Source organism: Oryctolagus cuniculus, chromosome 11, assembly GCF_964237555.1.
Source record: "Oryctolagus cuniculus chromosome 11, mOryCun1.1, whole genome shotgun sequence".
Classification (NCBI taxonomy): Eukaryota; Metazoa; Chordata; class Mammalia; order Lagomorpha; family Leporidae; genus Oryctolagus; species Oryctolagus cuniculus.
The window spans coordinates 113873864-113895906 of NC_091442.1; the positions used below are offsets into that span (position 1 = coordinate 113873864).

A 22043-nucleotide genomic window follows, 5' to 3' on the forward strand; every position below is an offset into this window, starting at 1 on the left:
TTTGACAGGCAGAGTGGATAGTGAGAGAGAGAGACAGAAAGAAAGGTCTTCCTTTGCCGTTGGTTCACCCTCCAATGGCCGCCACGGTTGGTGCGCTGCGGCCGGCGCACCGCGCTGATCCGATGGCAGAAGCCAGGTGCTTCTCCTGGTCTCCCATGGGGTGCAGGGCCCAAGCACTTGGGCCATCCTCCACTGCACTCCCTGGCCACAGCAGAGAGCTGGCCTGGAAGAGGGGCAACCGGGACAGACTCCGGCGCCCTGACCGGGACTAGAACCCGGGGTGCTGGCCCCACAAGGCGGAGGATTAGCCTAGTGAGCCGCGGCGCCGGCTGTCCGTCTCTCTTTCTCTGCCTTGCAAAGAAAAAGAAAATCAATGCAAGCTGAATGGGGAGAACGCTTCCAAACGCCCAGGGCGGACCAGAGAGCGGAGAGCGCTCTGTCTGGAAACAGCGTGAGGAACAGCAGCCGAGTGGTCGTCCCTCTCTGGGGGAGGACAGACATCTCTTTATTCAGAGTCCACAGTTCTTAGACAGGGAGAGGCAGGGAAGCCAATCTTGGGTCGGCACCCAGTGCTTCGGGGGGCGGGTGATGTGCACCTTGTCAGCACCCAGCAAATGCGCTCAGAATTCAATTAGAGTCTTAGCTCCCTGCAGGAGAGAATGAAATCCACAGTCCCACGGGCAGCTAAAACCTCTTCTGAGGTCCAAATTGGTGCCACCGATGCCGCCGCGAGGTTGACCACGTTTGGATTCCGCAGGGTGGACCAGGTTTGTGGCCCTCCTATGCACGCGTGGTCCTCTCCGACAGGGCTCACTGCGTGCTCCGGGGGCCCGACCCCCTCCTCTCCTGGGGCCCATCAAGCCCAGGGCTCAGTCAGGAGAACCTGATGATCGGATGAGGGACAAGCGACAGAGGCAGACCTGGGGGCAGGGTTTTGGGTGAAGCGGCTGCCCTTCGCCAAACCACAAGAGGGCTGGGGGACGGACGAGGACAGTCCCCAAGGCTGGGCTGGCCCTTGGAGGAGAAGGTACAGGGCTGGCCGCCCCACACGGAAGTGAGGGCTCGCTCTGACCCTGACGTCGACTCCCAGCTCTGTCCCTGCCGGCCGCCGGCTCTGGGCGAGCTACTTCATGTCAGCCCCCCAGTTTCCTCGTCTGCAAAATGGAAGTTTTGCAAGGCTGTCGCCGGGGTCAGGCAGCGCTGGCTCGCTTCCCCCTTCTCTTCTTTCCCTCTCTGTCTGCTCTTTCTTCCTGAGCTTCTCCCTGGTGTGTCCTCCTCCCCCAGGGTTCTGAGCACCGCTGGGGTGGGTTCCATGGAACCTTAAGTTCTTAAGACGGTGGGCCCCCCAGCACGTTTGACGGCGTGAATGAGAACAACAACGCAATTACTTAGGATAATCGTTAAATTGTGAAATCAAGCGGAGTCCAGATAACAATCGCATCGAAAGCCAGTGGACAGCTCCAGCCCCCATTTGCTCGGGAGTAGGGCCCTGATTGATCACGGAGGCCCCATCACTCAGTTATTAAAAAGAAGACGTCCACGCTGACAATACTAATAATGCTGATAAATCCTCCTGGCGTGGCAACTCTCACTTCGTTTTTAATAGAAGGGAAGCTATGGAAGTCTTTTCCCTCATTTAAAAAAAAAAAAAGAATCTTCTCTTTTTTTTTTCTCGGGCCATCTGTCTGGCTATTAAAATCCCATCAACTTCATTGCGAGACCGCTTACTTCCCCCACGCCCGCCGTCCTGCAGGGAGCTCTGGGGGCCAACGAACCCGTGGCTGCTCGGGGCCCTCTGGGAGGAGGCACACCGGCTCCCCGCTCCTCCTCAGGGGCATCCTGGCCTCTCACAGCTGCCGACACGGGACGCTCCGGGGTTAGTCCCCAGGCCCCCACGTTAACGCTCAGAAATTAGTTTAGGGCTTTCATAATGTGTTGACGCACTCAGCTGTGCAGGAAGCGGCCCTGCCTCTTCGCAGCGGGCGAGGGTCTAACAAGACAGTGCTGGATCTTCAGAGCGCAAACACCATCGGGGTGAAGTTCACCACTTCAAGTTCAAGTTCAGCGCTTACTGTATGGGTGGGGGTGGTGGGGGGAGTGGAGGAAGCCCATGAATCTAAGAGGTTGCGTCAGACTTAGAGAGAAGGGGAGGAAGCAGCCGTGTCTATCCGGCCCAGAGGGGACCGCTGGCCCTGCCGCTCCTTATCATAACACAGAATCTTTGCTGTTAGGACAGAGTGGCCTTTGTCCTCCTGCCCCCCAGGGCACAGTCACGGCTGGGAGGTCTCCCAGCTTCTTCCAAGCAAGTGCAGAGTCCCCGCCTCTCCGTGGGTTCTGCATCCACACATTCAGTGGGGCCGTGGATCAAAAGCGTTGGGAAAAGTTGTTAGCACCTGGCCTGCTCGTGCACAGGTATCGATTTTGTCACAGTTCCCTCAGTGGCGCAGGGCAACAGTTCCTGGCCTGTGCAGACTTTGTCTCGGGTGTTGTGCGTAATCTACGGGCGATCACGTGTATACAGGACGAGGGGCGTTGAGTTGGGTGTGAACGCGATGCCGCTTTATCCAAGGACGCGCCAAGGCCCCACGGTGCCTCCTGACTCCAGGGGCGCCCCCTGCTCCGGTGGAAAAACCCCGGGCTGGGCAAGATCCCTGCTGCTCCGGTGATGGTGAGAAAGGCTGATTCCTCCCACTCTCGTGTAGTCTTGGGTGAGGGGCCTCCCTGTTGGCCCCGCCCCTGGGGAAACCACGTGGACAATCCTCCCGCACACAGCGGCAGGTGGGCTGTCTGCCCTCCCTGTCCCTGGGATGTCATCCACACCACCGTCCTCTGCACCAAGGGCCGACTGCTGCTACTGCCCACAAGAGGCTCCGGGAGACCCCGGTGGTCCCTGCGGCTCGACCCTGGCCTTGTCACTTCCTGACCCGCTGTCCCCTTGGGCGCCTACAGCACAAGGCTGATGAGTGACAGGGAGGCGGGGCCTCTCCCAGCTCTCTCCAACCCAGTTGATGGTTTGCTGGCCAGGCGGATGTGTTGGCCCGGTGGGGAGTGGGCCGCCGGGGTGCCCCGGGAAGACTCGGGGTGGTGGAAGGAACATTCCAGCAGCTTCAGGCTGACTGCGGTAAATGTGGGTTAAGAATGTAAACCTGAGACCCCTTGGAGGCGGCCGCTCTGCACCAAGTTCACGCCGGGGAGGGGGGGAGGGGGCTCCTTCAAGTGAGGAGCTGGGTTAACAGTGGGGGAGGGCAGTGTCTGGGTGTGGCACAAGTCACCCACGCAGAGCCCCAGGACCCACGGGCGCACGGCGCTCCAGCTTGCCTGGGGGGTGGGGGGCGGGACCAGGATCAGGCAAGAGCCCCACCCAGGCCTATCTGAGGCTCCTGCTGGATCGCGCCGCCCAATCAATCCGGGAAGAAACTAGGGCAGGAAGCGGCCGGGTTCTAGGGAAAATCCATCGGCCCCGGCTGCTGCGGTTCCTGGCCCTGGCCTGGGATTTCAGCCCGAGCCCTGGCCGCAGGCTTCGCGGCTTGCGGGCTTCCCCTTGGCCCTCTCATCTCTCCCGGGGCTGGGTGTCGGGGTGGAGGCAGGGCTGTCTCTTCCTGCCTGGAGAGGGGGCAGGCCTCTCCCCGGATTCTGCTGCCCCCTGTCCCGCCCTGACCCACTGCCGCAGGCCCTCTGGGCCCCAGGGCCCCCCTGCTACGGGGACGGCCCTGAGCCCGGCCATCTTCCCTCCTGTGCTCATCTTTCTTTCCTGAGGGCCTATCGCGCGCCTCTGCAATTTCACTCCAAATAATCGGCCAATCCTCCGTTCAGCAACCCAGCACCCACCCTGCGCCGGCGCCGTGGCAGGTGGGGGGCACAGCGGCCGAGGGCCTTCCCGTCCGGGTGGGAGACAGAGACAGGAAGCGGGGAGACTCTCGTGCCCGTCTGCACCGTCATGGGGGGGCGGCCGGAGCCCGAGGGCAGAGCGGAAGGTCGGCACCAGCTTTGGCTTTGGTCAGCCCTTCCCGTGCCAAAGCCACGCTGCGGAACCCGCCTCCGTGCAGAGCCTCATCTAGACACCGGGGAGAGGGAAGCAGCCCCACTTGTCGGCGCGCCCGCAAGCCTCTCTCTGCCTGGTCCGCGGGAGGACCCTCGGAGCTGAGGGCTCTGTGGGACGCAGACCGAGCGCGACGCTCACCCAAGGAGCTAAGCGGAGACGCAAGCCACAAGTGAGGGGCCAACAGCTGGGCCTCCTGGAGGTGGGGAGAGGGCGGGGCGGGGGCAGATGCAAGGCCAGGCGCCCCTCAGTCTGCAGCGTGCCTGGGAGCTGCCACCATGTGCCCGGCTCTGTGCGCGGTGCCGCCTGGGACGAGGGCGCGTGGGTTCTGGCTGCAGCCCCTCTCTAGCCCTTCAATAAGGCGAGGGACTGGGAGCTGAGCTCGCGGAGTCGCTGCCAGCTGCCTTGCAGCTTCCCCTCTCCCGTCACGACACAACCTCTGGTTTTTTTCTGGAATAACTAACTATAGTGTTTTCCAGACTCTTTATAGAGACTGTATGATCTGTGACAAACTTGCGGCCAATGAAACAAAAGCAAAAGTGCTGTGTGATATCTTCCAGGAAGCCTTCCTGGACAGGTGCCCTTTGTCCTTGTCTTTTAGTGGCATCCTCCACCTCTATGCATGGAATGCGAAGGCAGTGGCTGGAACTCTGGCAGCCATAATGGGATATGAGTTTGATGGCTGCACTGTGGGGGGCTGTGGAGCAGGCAGCTGGTAGGAGCCTGTGTTGCTAAGCATTTTGTGGGGCCTCCACACCAGCCTCCAGATTTGTTTCCTTGAAGCTACTGTTATTTGCTGTATCCTCTCTGGTACCAGCTGTGAAAGTCATAGGTTCTCACCCACCGCATGTGGGAGACAGAAAGATGGCCTCCCGGAGGGGCCCACACCCCAGGTGCTGTCGCCCAAGAATGTGCCCCGTGGCACAGCAGAGAAGAAGGCTGACTTTGGGATGGGGAGGTGACCTGGATGACCTGGACGGGTCTTGGCCGCCCCCAGGGTCCTCAGGTAGGCAGCAGGCATGGGAGACTCACAAGGGGGGCTCTGCCCGTGTTGCTGCCCCTGTCAGTGGAGGAAGGGGCCACGGACCCAGGAGCCTGCGCGGCCACCGAGAGCTGGACTAGGCAGCAAAGACTCTCCCGGGGGGCACAGGACCGCCGACGCCCGACGCTGGCCCGGTGAGACCCATCTCGGAAGTCTGACCCCTGCGACGGCAAGTGAGCGGTCTGAGTTCACTGGAGCCGCTCCACAGGCCCCTCAGGGCAGCAGATGAACCACTGCGGTGCCGCCCTGCGTAAGGCGAGGAGCGCGGTCGCAGCCCTGTCCAGGGTGCTGAGCGGCCTGTGCAGGGGTGCAGCCGCCACGGCCGAAGGACAGGGCCAGCGCGGGGAGACGCCCAGACAGCAGGCCTCGGGCAGACCGTGCCGCGGGTCACCCCCGCAGCCCCAGTGGGAGATGAGCTGAGATGGAGGGCCAGGAAGGGCTGGGAGTGCGAAACCGCGACCTGGATCCATGCGCTGGAGTTTACCCGGCGCCTGGCAGCGAGGCCCGGGGCGGGATTTGGATCCGCGTCCTGCAGAGCCTGCTGACCACGGCCCAGAACCTTGGGTCCGAGGGGCTGTGGCATCAGCCTCACCTGGGAGCTGGAAATGCCAGCTGGACCTCGACCCAGCACCAGCCCTGCCCAAGGCCCTCGGCGACGGTGTCCACGTCCAAGCCCGGGAGCTGCTGCTCTTCCCAGGCCTCTGCTTGTCCTTGACCTCGCCCTTTGTGGGTCATTTCATTTCTCTCATCTGCCTTGGGCCTTCTCCCCTGTTCCACCTGGTAAACTCCTATGCACCCTGCAGAACCCACTGCAGAGGGCACTGCCTCCAGAGTCTGTTTCCTGACCTCTCCTCTCCGCGCTTCCCCACGCATCTATGGGTGCTCTGAGCGCTCGGCCAGTGGCCCAGCAGCTGCCCGTCTCTTCTAGCCCTGATCTCCTTCCCGCATCTTCTGCTGTCCACAAGTGTTCACTAAGCGCCTACTGTGTGCAGGTGCTGATCTCAGCTCTAGGGCTGTGGCAGTGAACCAGGCAGGCGAGGACCTTGGTCTTACAGAACTTAGCAGGGAACCAACAGACACCGTAGACAAACAAGCGGATTCGGAGGGAACTAAATACGATGAAGCAAAGACAATGGGGGAGGGGGGCAGGGAAGAGCAACCCCAGTGTAACCGGGTGCAGGGAAGAGGGGGCAGCCGGCTCTGCCGCAGCTGACCCGTTCCGGGGACCTCTGAGTGCGCGCGGAGCCGGACCTTCACCCTAACATTCAACGATTCCTGAACTGGGTCAGGCCTGTCGCTGTCGCAAAACTCAAAGCCTTTTTGGGCAATTGCCGGGCCATTTTTCCCTACTGGGGCAGCTCCTCAGATTTCCCTGCTGGCTGTGAAGTCTTCGGAGGTAGAGAGCAGCCGGAGAGAACCCCCAGGTGCTCCCGTGCGCCCCCTCCCCTCGATTCCTCACCACAGGAGGCGCAGGTGTACCGCGTGGCTGGTGGGCGCCACAGGGGTGCCTGCACTTCCTGGAGGCACCGAGCCAGGGCCAAGGTCAGCAGCGCTGGCCGGGCTGCTCCGGCACAGGGAGCGGCCAGGGGCGAACCTCGCACCCGAGCCTCGGGAAGGTGGGCTGTTTGTGCTCTGGCTTGTGCTCCTCTGTGGCCGGGAGCCGCGCGATGCCCGCCCTGTGCCCGTGTTGTCTTAGCTACGCTGTCAGCTGTCAAAAGACAAAGGCTCTGCTGGGACTTGCCACTGGCTTGCAAACTCAGACGCCTACACAGGCCAGGTAAGGGTCACTCACGGAGCACAGAGGCCCTGGGAGGCCACACGGGAGCTGTGGGGACCCAGGAGTGCACAGAGACATCTGCCGCCCGGCTTCTGCCGGCCGTCCCCAAGGGTTACAAAAATCTTCAGATTTCTTTTCCCCCAAGCGAAGCCCAAAGTGTGAATTTTTATGAGAAAGTTCCCAGTCCTACACCCGAACACAGCTCCCTGGCAGAGGACCCTTTGCACCTGCCAATAGGGGGAAGTGTCCCCAACGCCAGGGCACAGGTGCCCCTGGGCTTTTCCGAGCCCTCACTGCAGGCTGCCCGTCGTTCTGAACTCCCCCCACCCCCGCCGGCTCCCGGGGGAGATGCAAGCAGGTTCCCTGTCTGACACGCGAGAAACCCATCTAGGAGGCGGCGGTTCCTCGGCCAAGGTCACACAGCTGGGAAGTGACGAGATCAGCTCTGAACTCGGGCGGGCCGGTGTCAGAGCCGACACGCGCTGCCGGCCTGGCTGCAATGTGGTGCGCACTTCGAGGGTGAGCATGCTGGGAAAAGCTGAGCGTGTATGTGCATCGTAATCTCAGTTGCAAAACTCCGGGCCGGGTCCTTTTTTCTCTGCCTTCACTGATTCCCCGGACATGAACTGAGCAACCCCAGTGTAACCGGCCCTTCATGCTGCGGTCTCTGCCCAAGTTCACGGTCATTGCTAACCCCTTCCCCTGCCGCCGCTCCCACACCTGGGTCTCCAGCCGAAGTCTAAACCTCACGTGGTCCAAGACACACAATAGTGACTTAGCAAGTGTTGTCGCAGAAACAGGTGAGGGGCCGCATGGCCTGGAGCTGAGCATGGGTGCTGTGGAAGGGAGGGGGAAGGGACCCCACCCAGGTGGCAGCAGGGTGTGGGGTGGCAGAGATGCGGGGGGCGGGGGGAGGAGGTGACAGTGCTGCTGAGACCCACAGACAGAGCTGGGTGCCAGGCAGGAGGCAGGGAGGGGCCGTGTGTTCACAACGTGGGGGGGGGAGCAAAGGCTGTCTTTGCATCGCGAGGCGCCTGCCTGTTTTCAAAGCAACGGGCAGAGCTGGCAGCCCCCCACTCCACCCCACTCCGCCTGGGCGGGTGAGGAGCCTGTCCTGAGCCAGGCTTCCAAATGCTGGGGACTCCCTCGTGCACAGGATTTCAAAGAGCGACCTCTCTCAGCCCTGCCCCAACTTCTCAAATTAACTGATATACAGATTTGGGGGGTAAGGGGTGGCGGAAATTGCAGATGATACATTTAGCCTAGTAAGAGATTGCAATCTGCAGATTGTTGGGCCGGGCAGACTTGAGCTCTGCCCCTGGCTGTGTGACTTTGGGCAAGTTACTGACCTTCTCTGAGCCTGCGAAGACGGAGAACATGGAGACGATCCCTCAGAAGTGTGAAAAGACCGAACGTGAGCTGACCTCCGGCAAGCATCCCAGACAGCCCAGAGCACAAAGCAAACACCCGACGAGGGACCGGCTGTTATTATTACTGCTGCCGTCGTTATTGGTGCTAAAGCCACGGATGGCAGAAGGGCTTTGCAAGATCCCATGGAGGAGGACGAGGGAGGAGCATTGGTCCCCTTAGGGAAAAATCATTAGTGGTTGGGAAGCTACCCGTGGTCGGAGAAGTCCAGGGGAGAATGGCATTGAGGCAAGGTGGGCGGGGGCAGCTCCTTGGAGTGAGCCCAGGGCTGCTCAGCCAGGGCCTCTGGGCCAGGCAACCGTGGCTTCCTGGAAGCCCTCCGGGTGCAGGGGGTGAGGCCACACCTGCTGGTCCCCCGGCGAGGCCCGGGAGAAGGGGGCATCCAGGAGGAGGCCTGCAGTCCTGCTCGGGAAGCCTGCCTGCCTCACGAGCCCTCGGGCTCCGGCCGCGTCTCTCTCTTCCTCCGGCCCACCTGTGGCTGCCGTGAACTCCCTGTGCCATGCACAAGGCCCCCGCTCTGGAAGCCTGTGGCGGCTGGGCAGGCCTGGGCCCTGCCCCTCTGGGGCTGACGGGCTCGCAGGGGCACCCAGATCAAAAACAAGGGAATGCTCAAAAAATCCATCGATGGACAGCAAATGGTAGAGAAGGAAGTGAGAGAGAGGCCCAGGGCCCGGGGTGGGGGGCGGCTTTGGAAAGGGCCCTGGAGAACATGGCAGCTGGGCATAGACTCTCTGTTTGTGTAACTGCAGGGCCTGGCACACTGCCTGTGTTCAACGACACTCATCCTAGGACGGCAAAAAGGGGGCATCTGGATGCCCCCATGGAGCGGCACCTGCCGTCTCCCCCTTCTCCCCAGTGCTTTCCCCTTACTGAGATTAGCTTAGCCAAGTCTCTGGTTGCCACGACCTGTGCCCAGTGCATCCGCTGTGGCCATCCCTCGAGTCATCCTCAAAGACAAACTGCTTGGGAGGCATTTCTGTACCGCGGGTGTGACACCTCTGCCGCCTCCCAGCCTCCCTCGTGCCTCCGGGCCTTCCACCTCCCAGCCCCCTGGACCGTGGGAGTCCCGCCGTTCCTTCCCTCTGGAGCACTCTTCCTCTCCCGGGCTTGCTCACCCACCCTGTGCCTCTCCCGTGTCCCTGGTCTCTGTGCTCCCAGAATCCCCTGCTCTGCCTTTCACCCCGTGCCGTCATCCTCGTCTGTTGGCTGGAGCAGCTTCTCTACCAGACTGGGTTCCTCCAGGGCAGAACTTGAGCCTCTTAACTCCCTCTGCGACTCACACCTGGGACCTGGCCAATGACTCCCCCCCCACTTTTCCTTGGCAACAAAGTTGCTGGCAGAGTACATTCTCAGGCCCCCTGCTGCTTCCTGAGCCAGGGGCCAGGCATCAGCTGCATCTGGAGAAATCCCTGGGGCCCTGCCCACCTGTGTTCCGCTCAGCAAGAGAGCTCTCCACCCTCCTGTTCCAGGGCACCTATCTCAAGGTTCAAGGCTTTTGAGATCAGAGTGTATCTTACAATTAATGTGGAACATCAAGTTTGTCTCCTGCACCCACACCGAAGGCTGTTTTTGGGGACAGTTCATTCCTTTCACGGTTGGCGGTATCTTAGAACCGGAGGATGGAGCCCGATGTGTATCCCAGGGCCAGAAGCAGGCGCTGGGGTGGCCCTCGGGGGTCCTGGCCGCCCCCACAGCGGCCGATGGGTATTTCCTGCCACTGGGAGCCGAGTTTAGCATCGCTCGCCTCTCATTCCTAGTTCCCCAGAGCCTCACGGTTGTAACTGAGCCTCATTCAAATTCCAGCCCCAATCCTGCGTGATCCCACCAGGTTGTGGAAGGCACCGGAAATCTCTGAATTGGCAGGTGGGGATTGCAGGCTCTGGGGCTGCCTCTGATGTCCTGGATCAGAGGGAGCCCTTTTGTGAGATCTGGGGCTTTAGGACCCCCCGCTGGGACCCCTCTGGAGGGGCCTGGAGGCAGGGGTGGGGGCCACTGCCTGCTGCTTCCCACAGGATTGGCACCCACCTCCACTCGTGCTTTTCTGCATTTAGCTGGTGGATTGGAATTCGGTGGCATTTAGTTCCTGCGCTCTCTGCACAGTCAGGGGGAGTTGTGAAGCCTCCGGGACCCCCCACAAGCGCCAAGGAGGCAAGCAAGGGCGCTCACAGTCAGCAGATGGCACGCCCGAGGCACAGACGCAGGATTCGGTAGCCCAAGGTCACACAGCTGACAGCCAGAAGGCAAGGAGCAAAACTCCTGGACTGGACTATCCCTGTCCCCGCCCACGCCAGCCAGTAGCTCCACCCCCTCCATCCAGCTCGCTTTTCTGGCACCGCCCCCCCCCCCAGCCTTCTCCAGCCACTTGTCTTCCTCCCTGGCTTGCTCCTTCTCTGCCTGTTACTCCTACGCATCCTGCAGATTCTCATTCCCTTCTTGCCTCCTCAGGGAAGCCTTCCCTGATTAGACATAATCCCAAGATCAGGAATTCAGACTTGGGTGGGACATCCCTCGATTAGTACATATTATAGTAGCTCTGGCTGTGTGTGTGTGTGAGAGAGAGAGAGGGAGAGAGGGAGAGAGGGAGAGAGAGAGAGAGAGAGAGAGAGAGAGAGAGGCTGTGAATCGAATCTCTCCTGCTAGGCTCTGTGGAGCCTGAGGTTGCTGACCCTGAAGAACGCTGCCTCCGACCGTGTCCTCCCCTCTCTGACCGTGTCCTCCCCCCGCTGCAGCTAACCCGGAAGCTCACACGGCTGGCGAGGCCTCTCCCAGAAGTCCACGGGAACTGGGATTGAAGGACGAGTCTACACTGGGGCTCCCCAGGTGAAATCCGTGGGTTTTTGTACTTTGCGCCTCCATGGGTGTTTTGAAGACCCCTCGTTGGTCCTGTTAACTCCATTCTCCACGCATTTTCAGAAGCATTCTCATACTCGTGAGGCTGAGAGGAGCCGCCGGGTTTGGATGCATTTAACAGCGGCTGCGGCTGCGCTATCAGTCTGGATATGCATCGTCTTCCCCACCCCCGCCCGAAAGGGCGCAGTCACAGGGAGCTCTCCCCGGGGCCTCGGGGCGTGGCGCTGCCTGGAGACCCTCACTCCCACCCGGTCTCAGGATTCTTCTCTCTGAGCTCTTTCATCCTCCTGTCTCAGGTGTCTTTGTGTTGAACTTCTTACTTTTTTTTTTTTTTTTTGGAACGTGCAAAAAAAAAAAAAAAAAAAGACATTTATGCCACTGCCGCTCACTGTGTATAAAGGACAATCCTTGGGCAAGAACAAGGGACCGCCACTTCTCAATGGCTGTGGGCAGAGGTCCCTTGGCCACTTCTCAAGCAGGGCAGGTTCCCACCTGGCGCCATCACCACTGCTGTGGGCCCAGCCCTCCTGGAGCTGAGCGGCCAGGGCTGGGGAGCAGACACAAGCAGATACAAGCGGCTGAGACCCCGTGTGGGGGGATGGGAGTCCGAGACCACGTGTGGGGGGATGGGATGGACTCCGTACAAGGGCTCAAAGACATGAGGCACGCACAGGGGGGTCTTCACCACGGCGACGGAAGTCGAACTTCACCAACCAACTACACACGGACTCCAAATGGGTTTTGTGCCAAACCAAACTTATTTCTTAAGAATGCGTGGAGAGGTAGAGAGACAGAGAGGAAGAGGGAGGGAAGAAGGGAGGGAGAGAGAGAGAGAGAGAGAGGAGAGAGAAAGGTCTCATCCTTGGGTTCACTCCCCAAATGCTTGCAACAGCTGGGACAGTGCCAGGCTGAAGCCAGGAGCCGGGGACTCCATCTAGGCTCCCAGCAGGTGGCAGGAATGCAAGGACTTGGGTCCACCTTCGGCATTAGCAGGAAGCTGGAGGTAGGAGCTGAGCCGGGATTCAAACCCAGAGAAGTAGGCGTGTTAACCGGCATCTTAACCCCGTGGCCAGATGCGTGCCCCTGACTTATTTTTTAATTCTGGTTTCCATGAACTTACTGAAGTCCCCTGTCTGGGGCTGTGGAGTGAAGACTGCTCATGGTGATTACAAAGACGGTGGCCAGAGAAGAGAAGGGGACGGACGCCCATCCATTTAATCTCCGAACGCCAGCCCGGCAGTGAGGAGGCTGTCACACTGCCTTTGCTTACAAGGAAACTGACTCCTGGCGAGGTCAAATCACCGGCCCCAAACCACAAGCTCCTAAGACGGCCAAGCAGGCCGTGAGTATGGGTCTGTGGGGTTGCAAAATTCTTCCAAGCACAGCACAAAGCTTCATCTGCGAAATCCCGGGAGCTGCAGTGGCTGTGAGTTTCCTATTTCCTGAAGACGCTTGGCAACATCAAACCAAAGCTTTTTATTAGGTTGAAGACACTTCCCAAATGAAAGAGCAAAAAGAAAGAGACACCTGGCGGGCCTGGCCGGACGGTGGCACCCCCTTCTTCTCAAGCACCTGGTGCACAGGTGCACTCACTGTCCTGAAAGGGGCGGGCGGTTTGCCCTGGTGGCCTGGGGGCGTGGCCTGCTGGCTGAGTCAGGTGGGCCAGAACTCAGCGTCCAGAGGCACAGGCTCAGGCCAGAGCTCCTTGGGGCTGCTCAGTGGGGCGCAGGCAGCCTGGTATCTGGGGTGAGTGGCGACCTCGGTGGGCTGAGGTCTACTCACAGCCCCTGCGGGCTCTCAGGGTGTCTGGACCGGGGGGGACACGCAGCTCAGGGAGTCACAAGGGGCCTGGGTTCAAGATCGGGTTCTGTGCCTTGCTGCCCTGTGCGCTTGGTGTGGTGCTTCCGTCCCTTGTGCCCCATTCTGCTCACCTGCTGAGCAGAAGTCGGGCAGGGCGGGCCGTGTGAACTGCGCATAGGTGGAATGTGGCTAAGGTCAGGGAGTTGAGGGCCTGGATCTGTGGGGAACCTTGAGCTAGAACTCAGGACCTTGGACGGGAGGTTTGCGAAAAAGGCGAAAAGAAAAGAAAGGAAAGGAAAGGAAAGGAAAGGAAAGGAAAGGAAAGGAAAGGAAAGGAAAGGAAAGGAAAGGAAAAGAAAGGAAAAGAAAAGAAGGAAGGAAGGAAGAAAGAAAAAAAAGACGGTTCAAGGGATGCCAGCAGGTATAGCCCACCAGAGCACTTGCTGTGCTGGAGGGCAGGATCGAACCAGACTCCAGTAAACGTTAGCAGCAGAGGAGAAAGGAAAGTCAAGTGGGTAGTTTCCTTCCCTGTAGAGGCCATGTCTTCTGACCTCTCTCTCTTTCTCTCTATCTCTCCATCTCTATATCCATCTCCATCTCCATCTCTATATATTTACCTTTCCTTGACTAATTTGCCTTCACTGTAGCCAATTAGGGGCTGTGCAGACCCAGTGACTGGCTCCTTTTGAATTCTTTTTATAATAACAGATTCGTGACTCATTATTATTCTTTTAAAAAGAGAAGTTCCAGGAAGAACAAGCAAATCATCCTGACCTCCTCACCCCTCGGCTCTCTCTCTCCTCTCTCTCTCCCTCTCTAATTACCTGTCACATGTCTTTATGGTGTTTGCTTTCCTTTAAGGTCATTTTAATAATTTCTGAATGAACACACTGATAAATATTTGCTTATGCACCTACTGTCTGCAAAGTTCCTTCAAAAAGCCGAATTGCCCTGGGGATCATGGGGCAATGCACAGGCTGTGGGAAAGACGTTGTCTTCCACTCCCAGTTCATCCATGCTATGGGCTAGGGTGCGTGAGAAAAGCAAAAAGCCAGATGCACCTTTGCCTTCCACGGAACCCGAGAGCCGAGGCCCAGCAGAGCACGGCACACTCCCTCCACTCCCGCAATGAGGGCTGTGCAGTCATGAACTTGGCCAAGAGAATTCAGGACACTTAAGACACTTCTTGCTCAAAGAGGGCCACGGGTGCAGAAGGAGCTGAACAATTCAGCAGATGGAATCCAACAGCCAGGAGAGAGAGAGAGAGAGAGAGAGAGAGAGAGAGAGAGAGAGAGCTGCTCTGCCCACAGCAGGGCAACAGGGCTCCTTTCTCCTGCAGACCACACTGTAGCAGCTGCTGGCCCGGCCTCTGCAGCGCGGGGAATCCTTTGGGGCAGGCATGGGGCCTGGGCAGAGGGAAGGGAGGTGCAGAGTGAGCCAACCAAGAGAGAATTTCTCCCTGCCCCTGGGGACGCCGCTTCCTTGGGGTGACCACAGAGGTTAATATCCCCAGCACGAGCTGCCGCTGCGCTGGGGACGAGCTGTGTTAGCGCCCTGCTGCAGGTTTGACTGAACCCCTCCCTGAAAGGGCCAATTCATCTCTGCAGCCCGAGATTCTCAATGCAGCTTCCTTGACGAGTTCAAGAGCTCCTCCAATCACTCGCCACCTACCTGTGTGCACGTGCAGCCCGCACCCGCCACCCCGCTCCTCAGATGCCCCTGAGGACACGCGCCTGCTGGAGACAGCACACGCCAAAGCTTTTATTTTCTCTGCATGGGGATAAAAGAAGGGCTGTGGGTTTCTGTCTTTCTTTTTTTGGATCCCTCTCCCTGTGCCCCTGTGTCTGTCCCTAACAGGTGGCCACGTCCTTTCTCAGTCTTGGGCAAACTCATTCATTTCAAAAGCAGCAGTTCCTGTGTTCCTAAGCGGGTGAATGAGAAGAATTATCTCAGATGCCTTTTTCAGCCCTAGCGCAAGCCAGGGAGTGAGCGATGGGAGGAGGCCGGGGCTGCTCTGTGTCTGGAAGCCTTAGCAGCAGATCGGAGAGGAGCTGCGAGACCGGTCCACAACTTCTCCGGTGTGGGCAGGAAACACAGATAAAGAGGAGACGGCTGGGGTCTTTTTTCCAAAGTCCGGTTTCTCCCAAGCAGCAGAGGCTGGGGCAGCCTGCAGCAGGGAGAATCGGACTTCCAATCATGAACGCTGCCCCCACTCGGGGTGCTCAGAGAAAGGCAGCCCGGCAACAGCCCCCCAAGAACTGGCGATGCTGACTTCCAGAAAGAAGTGAGCTGACAATCTCGGGAAACCACAGTGCCTCCTTTGCAAAGAAGAAGCCTTAAAACCATCAAAGCATCTGCATGGCCAAGGCCAGTCCCAGGCCTGCGATGCCCCATCTCAAAAGAGGCTTTGGGAATTAAAGGCTGGGTGCCCCCAGGCTCCTTCCTGCAAAGGCCTCCAGTACAAGTGGAGAGAGACCAACCGTCCCTCCACCTGAAGACAGCCCGAGCCTCCCGTTATCACCGGGAGGCAGGTGCCTGTGTGCAGCCCACAGGCCGTGGGATGCGCCGCAGTTCTATCCAGGCATAGATGTTCCAGGGGCACAGAGGGTGTGCAGCCTGCAGAGAAAGTTACTGGGGTGGGCTGCGGATCTGGGGACATGGACACCATACAGATGGGATCTTAATGACAGACACTTAAGTCTTTGAAGTCCCCCTGCCTTCTGGGAATCAGAAAAAAACCCTGGCCGAGAAAGTACAACGGAGAGCAACCCACCCATTCCTGGGTGTGTTCCCCCTAAAGCCAGCTCGTGTCTTTGCTCCCTGTCTCGGCTGGCTGTCTCTGTCCCTCGAGTAGACGCCACGGAAGGCAAATTGCTACTCTGATCATTTTCCTAAAGCAGTCCTCATTCATTCTGCCTTCCTTCTCTTTCGGAATAAAAGTCTGTCATAAATGTTTAATTAAATGGAAGTCTTTTCACCGCTAACGACGAGCTGTCTGAGAGAAAGGCTTTTCATTTTTCAAAGGTGGGGGTATGCGTGCGTGTGTTCTAAACAGTCCCCATTAATTTCCTGGTATCGATTCCCTGGCCAGGGACGGGCATCCAGCATTCGGCACGGAGCTCCTCTGCAGAATGTGTTAAAGGCAGCGGCTTGGATGGAGAGAGGGCACCAAATGCAGTATGCGTCAAACAGACCATCGCTCAATGAAGTCACTTAGCTATTCAAAACATGTTCAGCCATCACTCAACCGTTTGCACCAAGACCGGTGGGAGGGGGCCTGAACGTGAGCTCCCCTCCAGACCTTTCCATTCCTCCCCCCCCAGAGCAGCTTTGGCTCAGTTCAGCTCAGACCCCAGAGGCTCCATCAGTTTCTCCCTCTCCCGTCCCTTTCCCTCCCTTCTCCCCCACCTCTTGGCTTCAACTCCCTGCATCACCATCCCATGTTGAGCTTAACAAACAATCCTGTAGTCCCTGCTTCCCAACACTGCCTCAAACGGCCTCCAGGATTGGTTCACATCAGGTACCAAGCACACCAGCCTTTCCTGCCTGCCACACAGAAACAGCACAGCTATCTGTGGACGGCCGCAGCTTGGACACACAGACGCGCGGAGCCGGCCAGACGCAGCGCCCCCCCCCCATTAAAGTCCATTGCCGAATGCAGGTTGTATGACCTGCAGGAGTTTTTTTTTTTTTTTTTTTCTCCTGCGCTCATTAATGTGTCCCAAAAGCACATGCCTCCGTCCAGCCCCTGATCCCCCAGCCTACACCGTGAGGGCCTCTTTGCCTGCAGCACGCGCACACGGCTCAACAACCCCGCAAGATCAAGGCAAACACCTGCCATCCCCACCCCACTGCGCCCCAATGCCCCCCCCCCCACCTCCCCGTGCCCTCGCTTCCCTCCCTCCCTGCCCGCACAATGTCGGAATCTGAAGCCGGCTGCAGGGCTCATTCCTCTCGCCTCGGCTTAACAGACATGTCATTCTGTGTGCACGCGCATTGGTTCCCAGCCTGACCCGCAAGTTCATTGCTGTGTATTAGAACTTGGGCTTGTTTCCTGTGAGAGACGCATGTATTTTTAGACTTCGTAAACGCTAAAGCACACACAGACACACACGCAGCCAGCCGCCTCGCGCGGTACGTGTGGCTCACAGACATTACGAAATGCTCTGGAAACCCTGGAATCATTAGGATTTAGCAAGCAAAACGTTCTTTAGAAACAACAGATTTTTTTCTTTTAATAAAAAGGAGATTTTTTTTTAATGTGTCTGGGACTTTTGGAGAGTCAGGGGTGGAGAAGGGGAAAAGGGAGTCTTTTCCGGTTCTTCAGTGGGAAAGGGGAACAGCGCTGAGAGAAGCGGTTCTTTCTCTCCTCCCAAATCAGAGGGCAAATCCTAATGATTCCAAAGCCGGTAGAGCCCACCGGACTCCTAAAGACCACCTCTCGTTGTTGTCATCATTTCACAGGTGATGCCAGTGAGGAGGGTGCAGGGGGAGACGGGTGGTGGAGGCGAGGGAGCAGAGTACGGTCTTTGCTTATTGATCTTTCTCCGCTCTGAAAGTACCCCAGCCAACCCTGATGTGTGGTGGAGGGAGTGAAGTAGGAAAATGGTGGAAGGTGAAGGGGACTCTTGGGGTGGGGGGAGTGCGGCGGGGAGGGGCGGGTGGAGAGGGGGAGGGGTGGAGAAGCAAATACCTTCCAGGCAGCAGGTCCTCCACAGTCCAGAATGGGTCATCACTTCCTCGTTCTTTTTGCTGGTTTCATTCTCACTGACACTTTTTGTCTTGCAAACCCCTCTGGAGTAGAGCCAATAGTCGGTCCCCACGGCTATGGTCATCAGGCTGAAGGCAGCGAAAGCACCAACCGTGGTTAAAAGCATCTGAACACCTCGATCAAACAGCCCCATAATTCTTCATTATATAAACACCCAACCGACTTCTGGTTCTCGGGAGAGTGTGTGCGAGGGTGCCAGGACTAAAGCAAAAAAAAAAAAAAAAAAAAAAAACCAATAAAGATAATTCCACTACTAATATAACGGATATATGTGTGAGTAGAGAATACGGAGAGATATAAAAAAAAGGGCGGTAAGAAAGCTCACGAAGAGTGTAAATTATAAAGATCACACGGAAGAGGCTTGCCTTTTGAGATCAGAAACTGTTCCAGTTGCACTGATTTTTTTTAAAAAAAGGAAAAAATAAAAATAAAAAGACACCCCCCACCCCCCCCAAAGTGAGATGCCTTAATCTCTTTTCCTAAAATTCTGGTCTCCAGTTTCCATATGTGATAGCTAATTTGGAGATGGCTTCCACCATGAGCCACGGAAGGGTGCAATCGTCAACGCCATCTCCCATGGTCGGGACCTAGAGAGTTAGAGACCGTGCGAGCTGCGGTGGAACCTTTCCTCTTCGTTCCCGGCTCTGCGGCCTGCGCCATGAAAATCCTGGGCTTCGCCAGTTCTCCTCCTTGGGGGGTCTCGGGCGCCTCCGCTTCAGACCAGACTCCCCGGTATTCCGCGAGCCCTGGGTCTCAGCGGCGCAGGTGCGGGGGTCTCGCCTTCCATGGCTCGGCCCCGGCGGCGGCGGCGGCGGCGGCGGCGGCGGGGCGGGCAGGCGCGGCCGCGGTGGCGGGTATTGTTGTCGGCGGCGGCGGCGGCGGCGGCGGCGGCGGGGGAAGAGTCGGCGAAGTGGGGGAGGGAGGGGGTTTCTCCCGGAGCACCGAGGCGGGCTTCCCTCCCCCTATCTGCAAAGCGCCCGCAAGCGAGGGAGCCGGCGTGTTGCTGCAGGATGGGCCGCCGCCCCCCCAGCTCCGCGCGGCCCCGCCGAGGCTCCCACCTACTGCATCGCCGGGCGGTGCTGAACTGGACAGCTCCGCGCGCCGCGCCCGCCGCGCCCGCCGCGCTCGGCGCTCGGCGCTCGGGGCCGGCCCGCCGGGAGGGGCGCGCGGGCCGCGGGGCTCCCTCCCTGGGGGCGGCCTCGCCGGGGCTCGCTGCGCCGCCAGCCCCTGCCGGGAGCGCTCGGCCGGGCTGCCGGGGCTAAAGGAGGGCGTCGCTGGAGCGCGCTGGCTCCCTCGCTCGCACCCTCTCCCCTCCCACCCTCCCAGCTCAGCCTCCTTCTCGTTCCATCTCTACGTGCCCAGAGCTCCAAACACCACCCTCCCACCACAATCAGACGGGCACCAAACTTCACCCAGCCGTTGGGCAGCCTGCAAGCCGAAAATGAGCTGTGTGGGTAATTACAGACCCCGTCTCTGTGTGTTGTGGACATCACCGTTTCCACTTTGCTTTTTTTTGGGGGGGTGGTGATGGTGGTGGTGGGATTTATTTTATGGGCTCGGTTGTCTGTCCTCGCTTTGTCTCTCTGGCTAACACGGGTGTGCCTTGCACTGTCTATGTCTCTAGTTTTTCCGTGACATTCCAAGTCTTGCTCTGCAAGCAGACATCTTGGAAAGATTCTTCGTGGGAAAGGCTGCGGAGGGGCGGCTGGAGGCAGGGGCGGGCTGTGGCTTTCCTCCCAAGGGTAAACACTCTGCAGGGGACGCGGGAGAAATGGTAGGCGCTGTAGGTTTCCGGTGCCATTCATAAACTGGCTTGGGAGTAGAAGCCCTCCCCGCTGGGGACACCGACACGCACAGCCCTCCCCTCCTCCTCCTCCGCAAACCGCTGTCCTGGGTTCCTTCCAGCCTCACGGTCTCCACCTGCGAGGACAACTTTTCTTTCCTGTGAAAAAGCAGCCCCCCCACCCCGCCCCTCCTGCTGCCCATTGCGTCTTAGCTCTGATAAGTTTTGCCGCTGAGAGAGAGAGAGTGCGTGTGGAGGAGACGCGATGTGGGTGCCTGGTTTTGAGATTTTTTTTTTTCCTGGGGGAGCCTGGAGGGGGCTGGCGGGGGTGGGGGGAGAGCTGAGATTTTCCATCCGTTTTCCCGTGCTTGCCTCTCTCTGTCCTCCACTGCTTGTCTTGAGGTTCTTTGCTTAATAATTTCTCACTGCTGACTGTCAGAGAGGAGAGAAAAGATTTACGGATGACGGAGAAACTTTCTTTGTGGCCAACATCCGTCCACTGCCTGGCCTCCTGGCCTCAGCTGGGGGTGGGGGGCAGCAGGTAGGGCCAGGGCATTCACAAGATGCTACCTGTTTCCCTGCAAAACTTGCCTCCGCCCCCTCCCGGCTCCCCTCCCAGACGCAAGGCCCCACCGCCCTCCGGTGCCTGGGAGAGGGCCCTGTGGGGCTGTGATGTTTGAGAACAGAAGTGGGGTTCCCGCAGCCTCTGCTAAGGCACCTGGGGGTGCAGCAAGATCACGTTTGCAGGCTGAAGGCTCCCCCCGCCGTGGGTGTCTCATCCTGTGAAGGCGGGAGGGGCTGGGCTGCTGACCCCACTTAGCAGGAAATCCAGTTAGTTGAGCCAGTGGGGAGGATTTTCCCGGCTCTTGTCCTTGAGGAAGAAGCAAGGGGCAGGCACCGAGGCCTCCAGGATCAGCTAGGCATCTGAGGGGGTTGGTGGAGAGGAGCTTGGTGGAGCCAGGAGCCTGAGTGGCCTGTCCTGGCTTGCTCCTGTCCCCTGGCTGCCTTTGGCCATCCTAGAGGTCCCTTCTCTCTGGAGAGAGAGCCCCTCTTCTCTTCCCCCTACCTGCCCTGAATGTTTTGCTCAAAAGGAGTCCGTAGCCAAGGCCCGGAAGCTTCTGTGTGGACAGAGGAGCTGCTAACGTCTTAGCCCCGACAGCGGCCGCGGCTTTAGCAGCATTTGATTAATCTTCTGGCCAGATGATCATTGAGAAAAGGAAAGGGGGCGGGGAGGAAGCCCTTGCTTGGACTGCAAGCCCGGAGAGAGCAGAGACCTCGGGAAAGAGAGAGCAGGCCCGGGGCACAGCGTCACGCTGCTGCTTGCAAAATGTGTGGCTTCAAGGGGCCGGCTTCCTCAGGCCTCGGTTCCGCCGTGTGGGATCCGGGCCCCTTGGTGGCTGCCTCCCACTTTTGGAAACTGCTCCCAGCTGCTCCCTGGTTCGCACTGCCTGCCACCCTACCGGACGTGGGTCGTCACGGTGCTAGCACTTCAGTCTGCATCTTTGGGCAGGTTGTTGGGGGCCCTTAGCCCTGTCTGCTCACTGGTCCGTCTTGGGGGCCTAACCTAAGGCAAAGTCCCAGCGGCAGGGACCCAGCGGGGATGGTGCAGGTGAAATGGGGCTAAGACCCGGGGAGTGCCAGGCCCTGGGCGGGGCGGGGGCTGCTCAGCAAGCATTGATCTTCAACTTCCTCTTCCACGTGGCTCCTGTCCCCCCGCCCTCCCCCTCCCAAGCTGCCTCTGCCCCTCCAAGATCCTTTCTGCAGACCAGGGAAGAGCCGGCTTGGGGCAAGCCCCACGCGGAGGTGGGGACCCAGCAGGCACCCAGACTTAGTAGTGGCTGAATGGGGGAGCAGCTCGGTGCTCCTGTGGCTGGTTCTTTGGGAAGGGCTTAGAGGAAATTAGCTGAAATGCCACAGGCCTATTTTGAGCTGCTTCTTTGATAGAGTGGAAGTAACATGGGATTTGGGCGCAGCAGACCTGGCCTGGAAGCGCGAGCCTGCCGCTTCCTCCCCGTGTGACCTTGGGCAGTCGTCTAACCTCTCGGGGAAACATGGCTTTCACTCGGTCAGGAAGGACATGGCGTGGCCGTGCGTGGTCCATGTTTGTAGCAGTGACAACAGCTAGCGACTGTGGGGGCCAGCTAAGCGGAACCCCACAATGAGCCTGTGAGGTCTGTACCTTCCTGATTCCCATTCTGCAGGCGAAGAAACTGAGTCACAGCCTGGCCCAGCGATCTGACCTGAGGCTGTCCTTAGTGAGTGGCACGGCTGGGAGGCTGGCCCCGGAGCCTGGCTCGAAGCCCGTGAGACCTAAGACACGAGCTTTCTGAGCGCGGGTTTTAGACCCCGGCTCTTTATTTTTCATCCACAGAGCTGGGAACATTTGTAGAGGAACTTCTTGCTGCCCGGCCCTTCCCAGACTTGACCCCACATTCGTAACTTCTCCTATAGAGGAGTGAACGCGGCTCCAAGAGCCCACGTCGCATCCCCCGGCCTCGCATCTCGTATGCGGGGTGGCAGAGACCTGAGCACTTGGTACTGCTTCCGGCTCTG

At 59.0% G+C, this 22043-nt stretch overlaps 1 protein-coding gene across 1 annotated transcript in view; it reads right to left on the reverse strand.

Annotated features, from left to right (window-relative positions):
* The window catches only part of CACNG2 (calcium voltage-gated channel auxiliary subunit gamma 2), a 101903-nt gene extending 83016 nt beyond the window's left edge, over positions 1-18887 (reverse strand). Inside the window, exon 1 of the mRNA XM_070052882.1 lies at positions 17630-18887. Within this exon, the coding sequence (XP_069908983.1) occupies positions 17630-17840 (211 nt within the window). The 5' untranslated portion in view covers positions 17841-18887. The remainder of the gene's footprint in view (positions 1-17629) is intronic.
* Positions 18888-22043: the final 3156 nt, after the last annotated feature.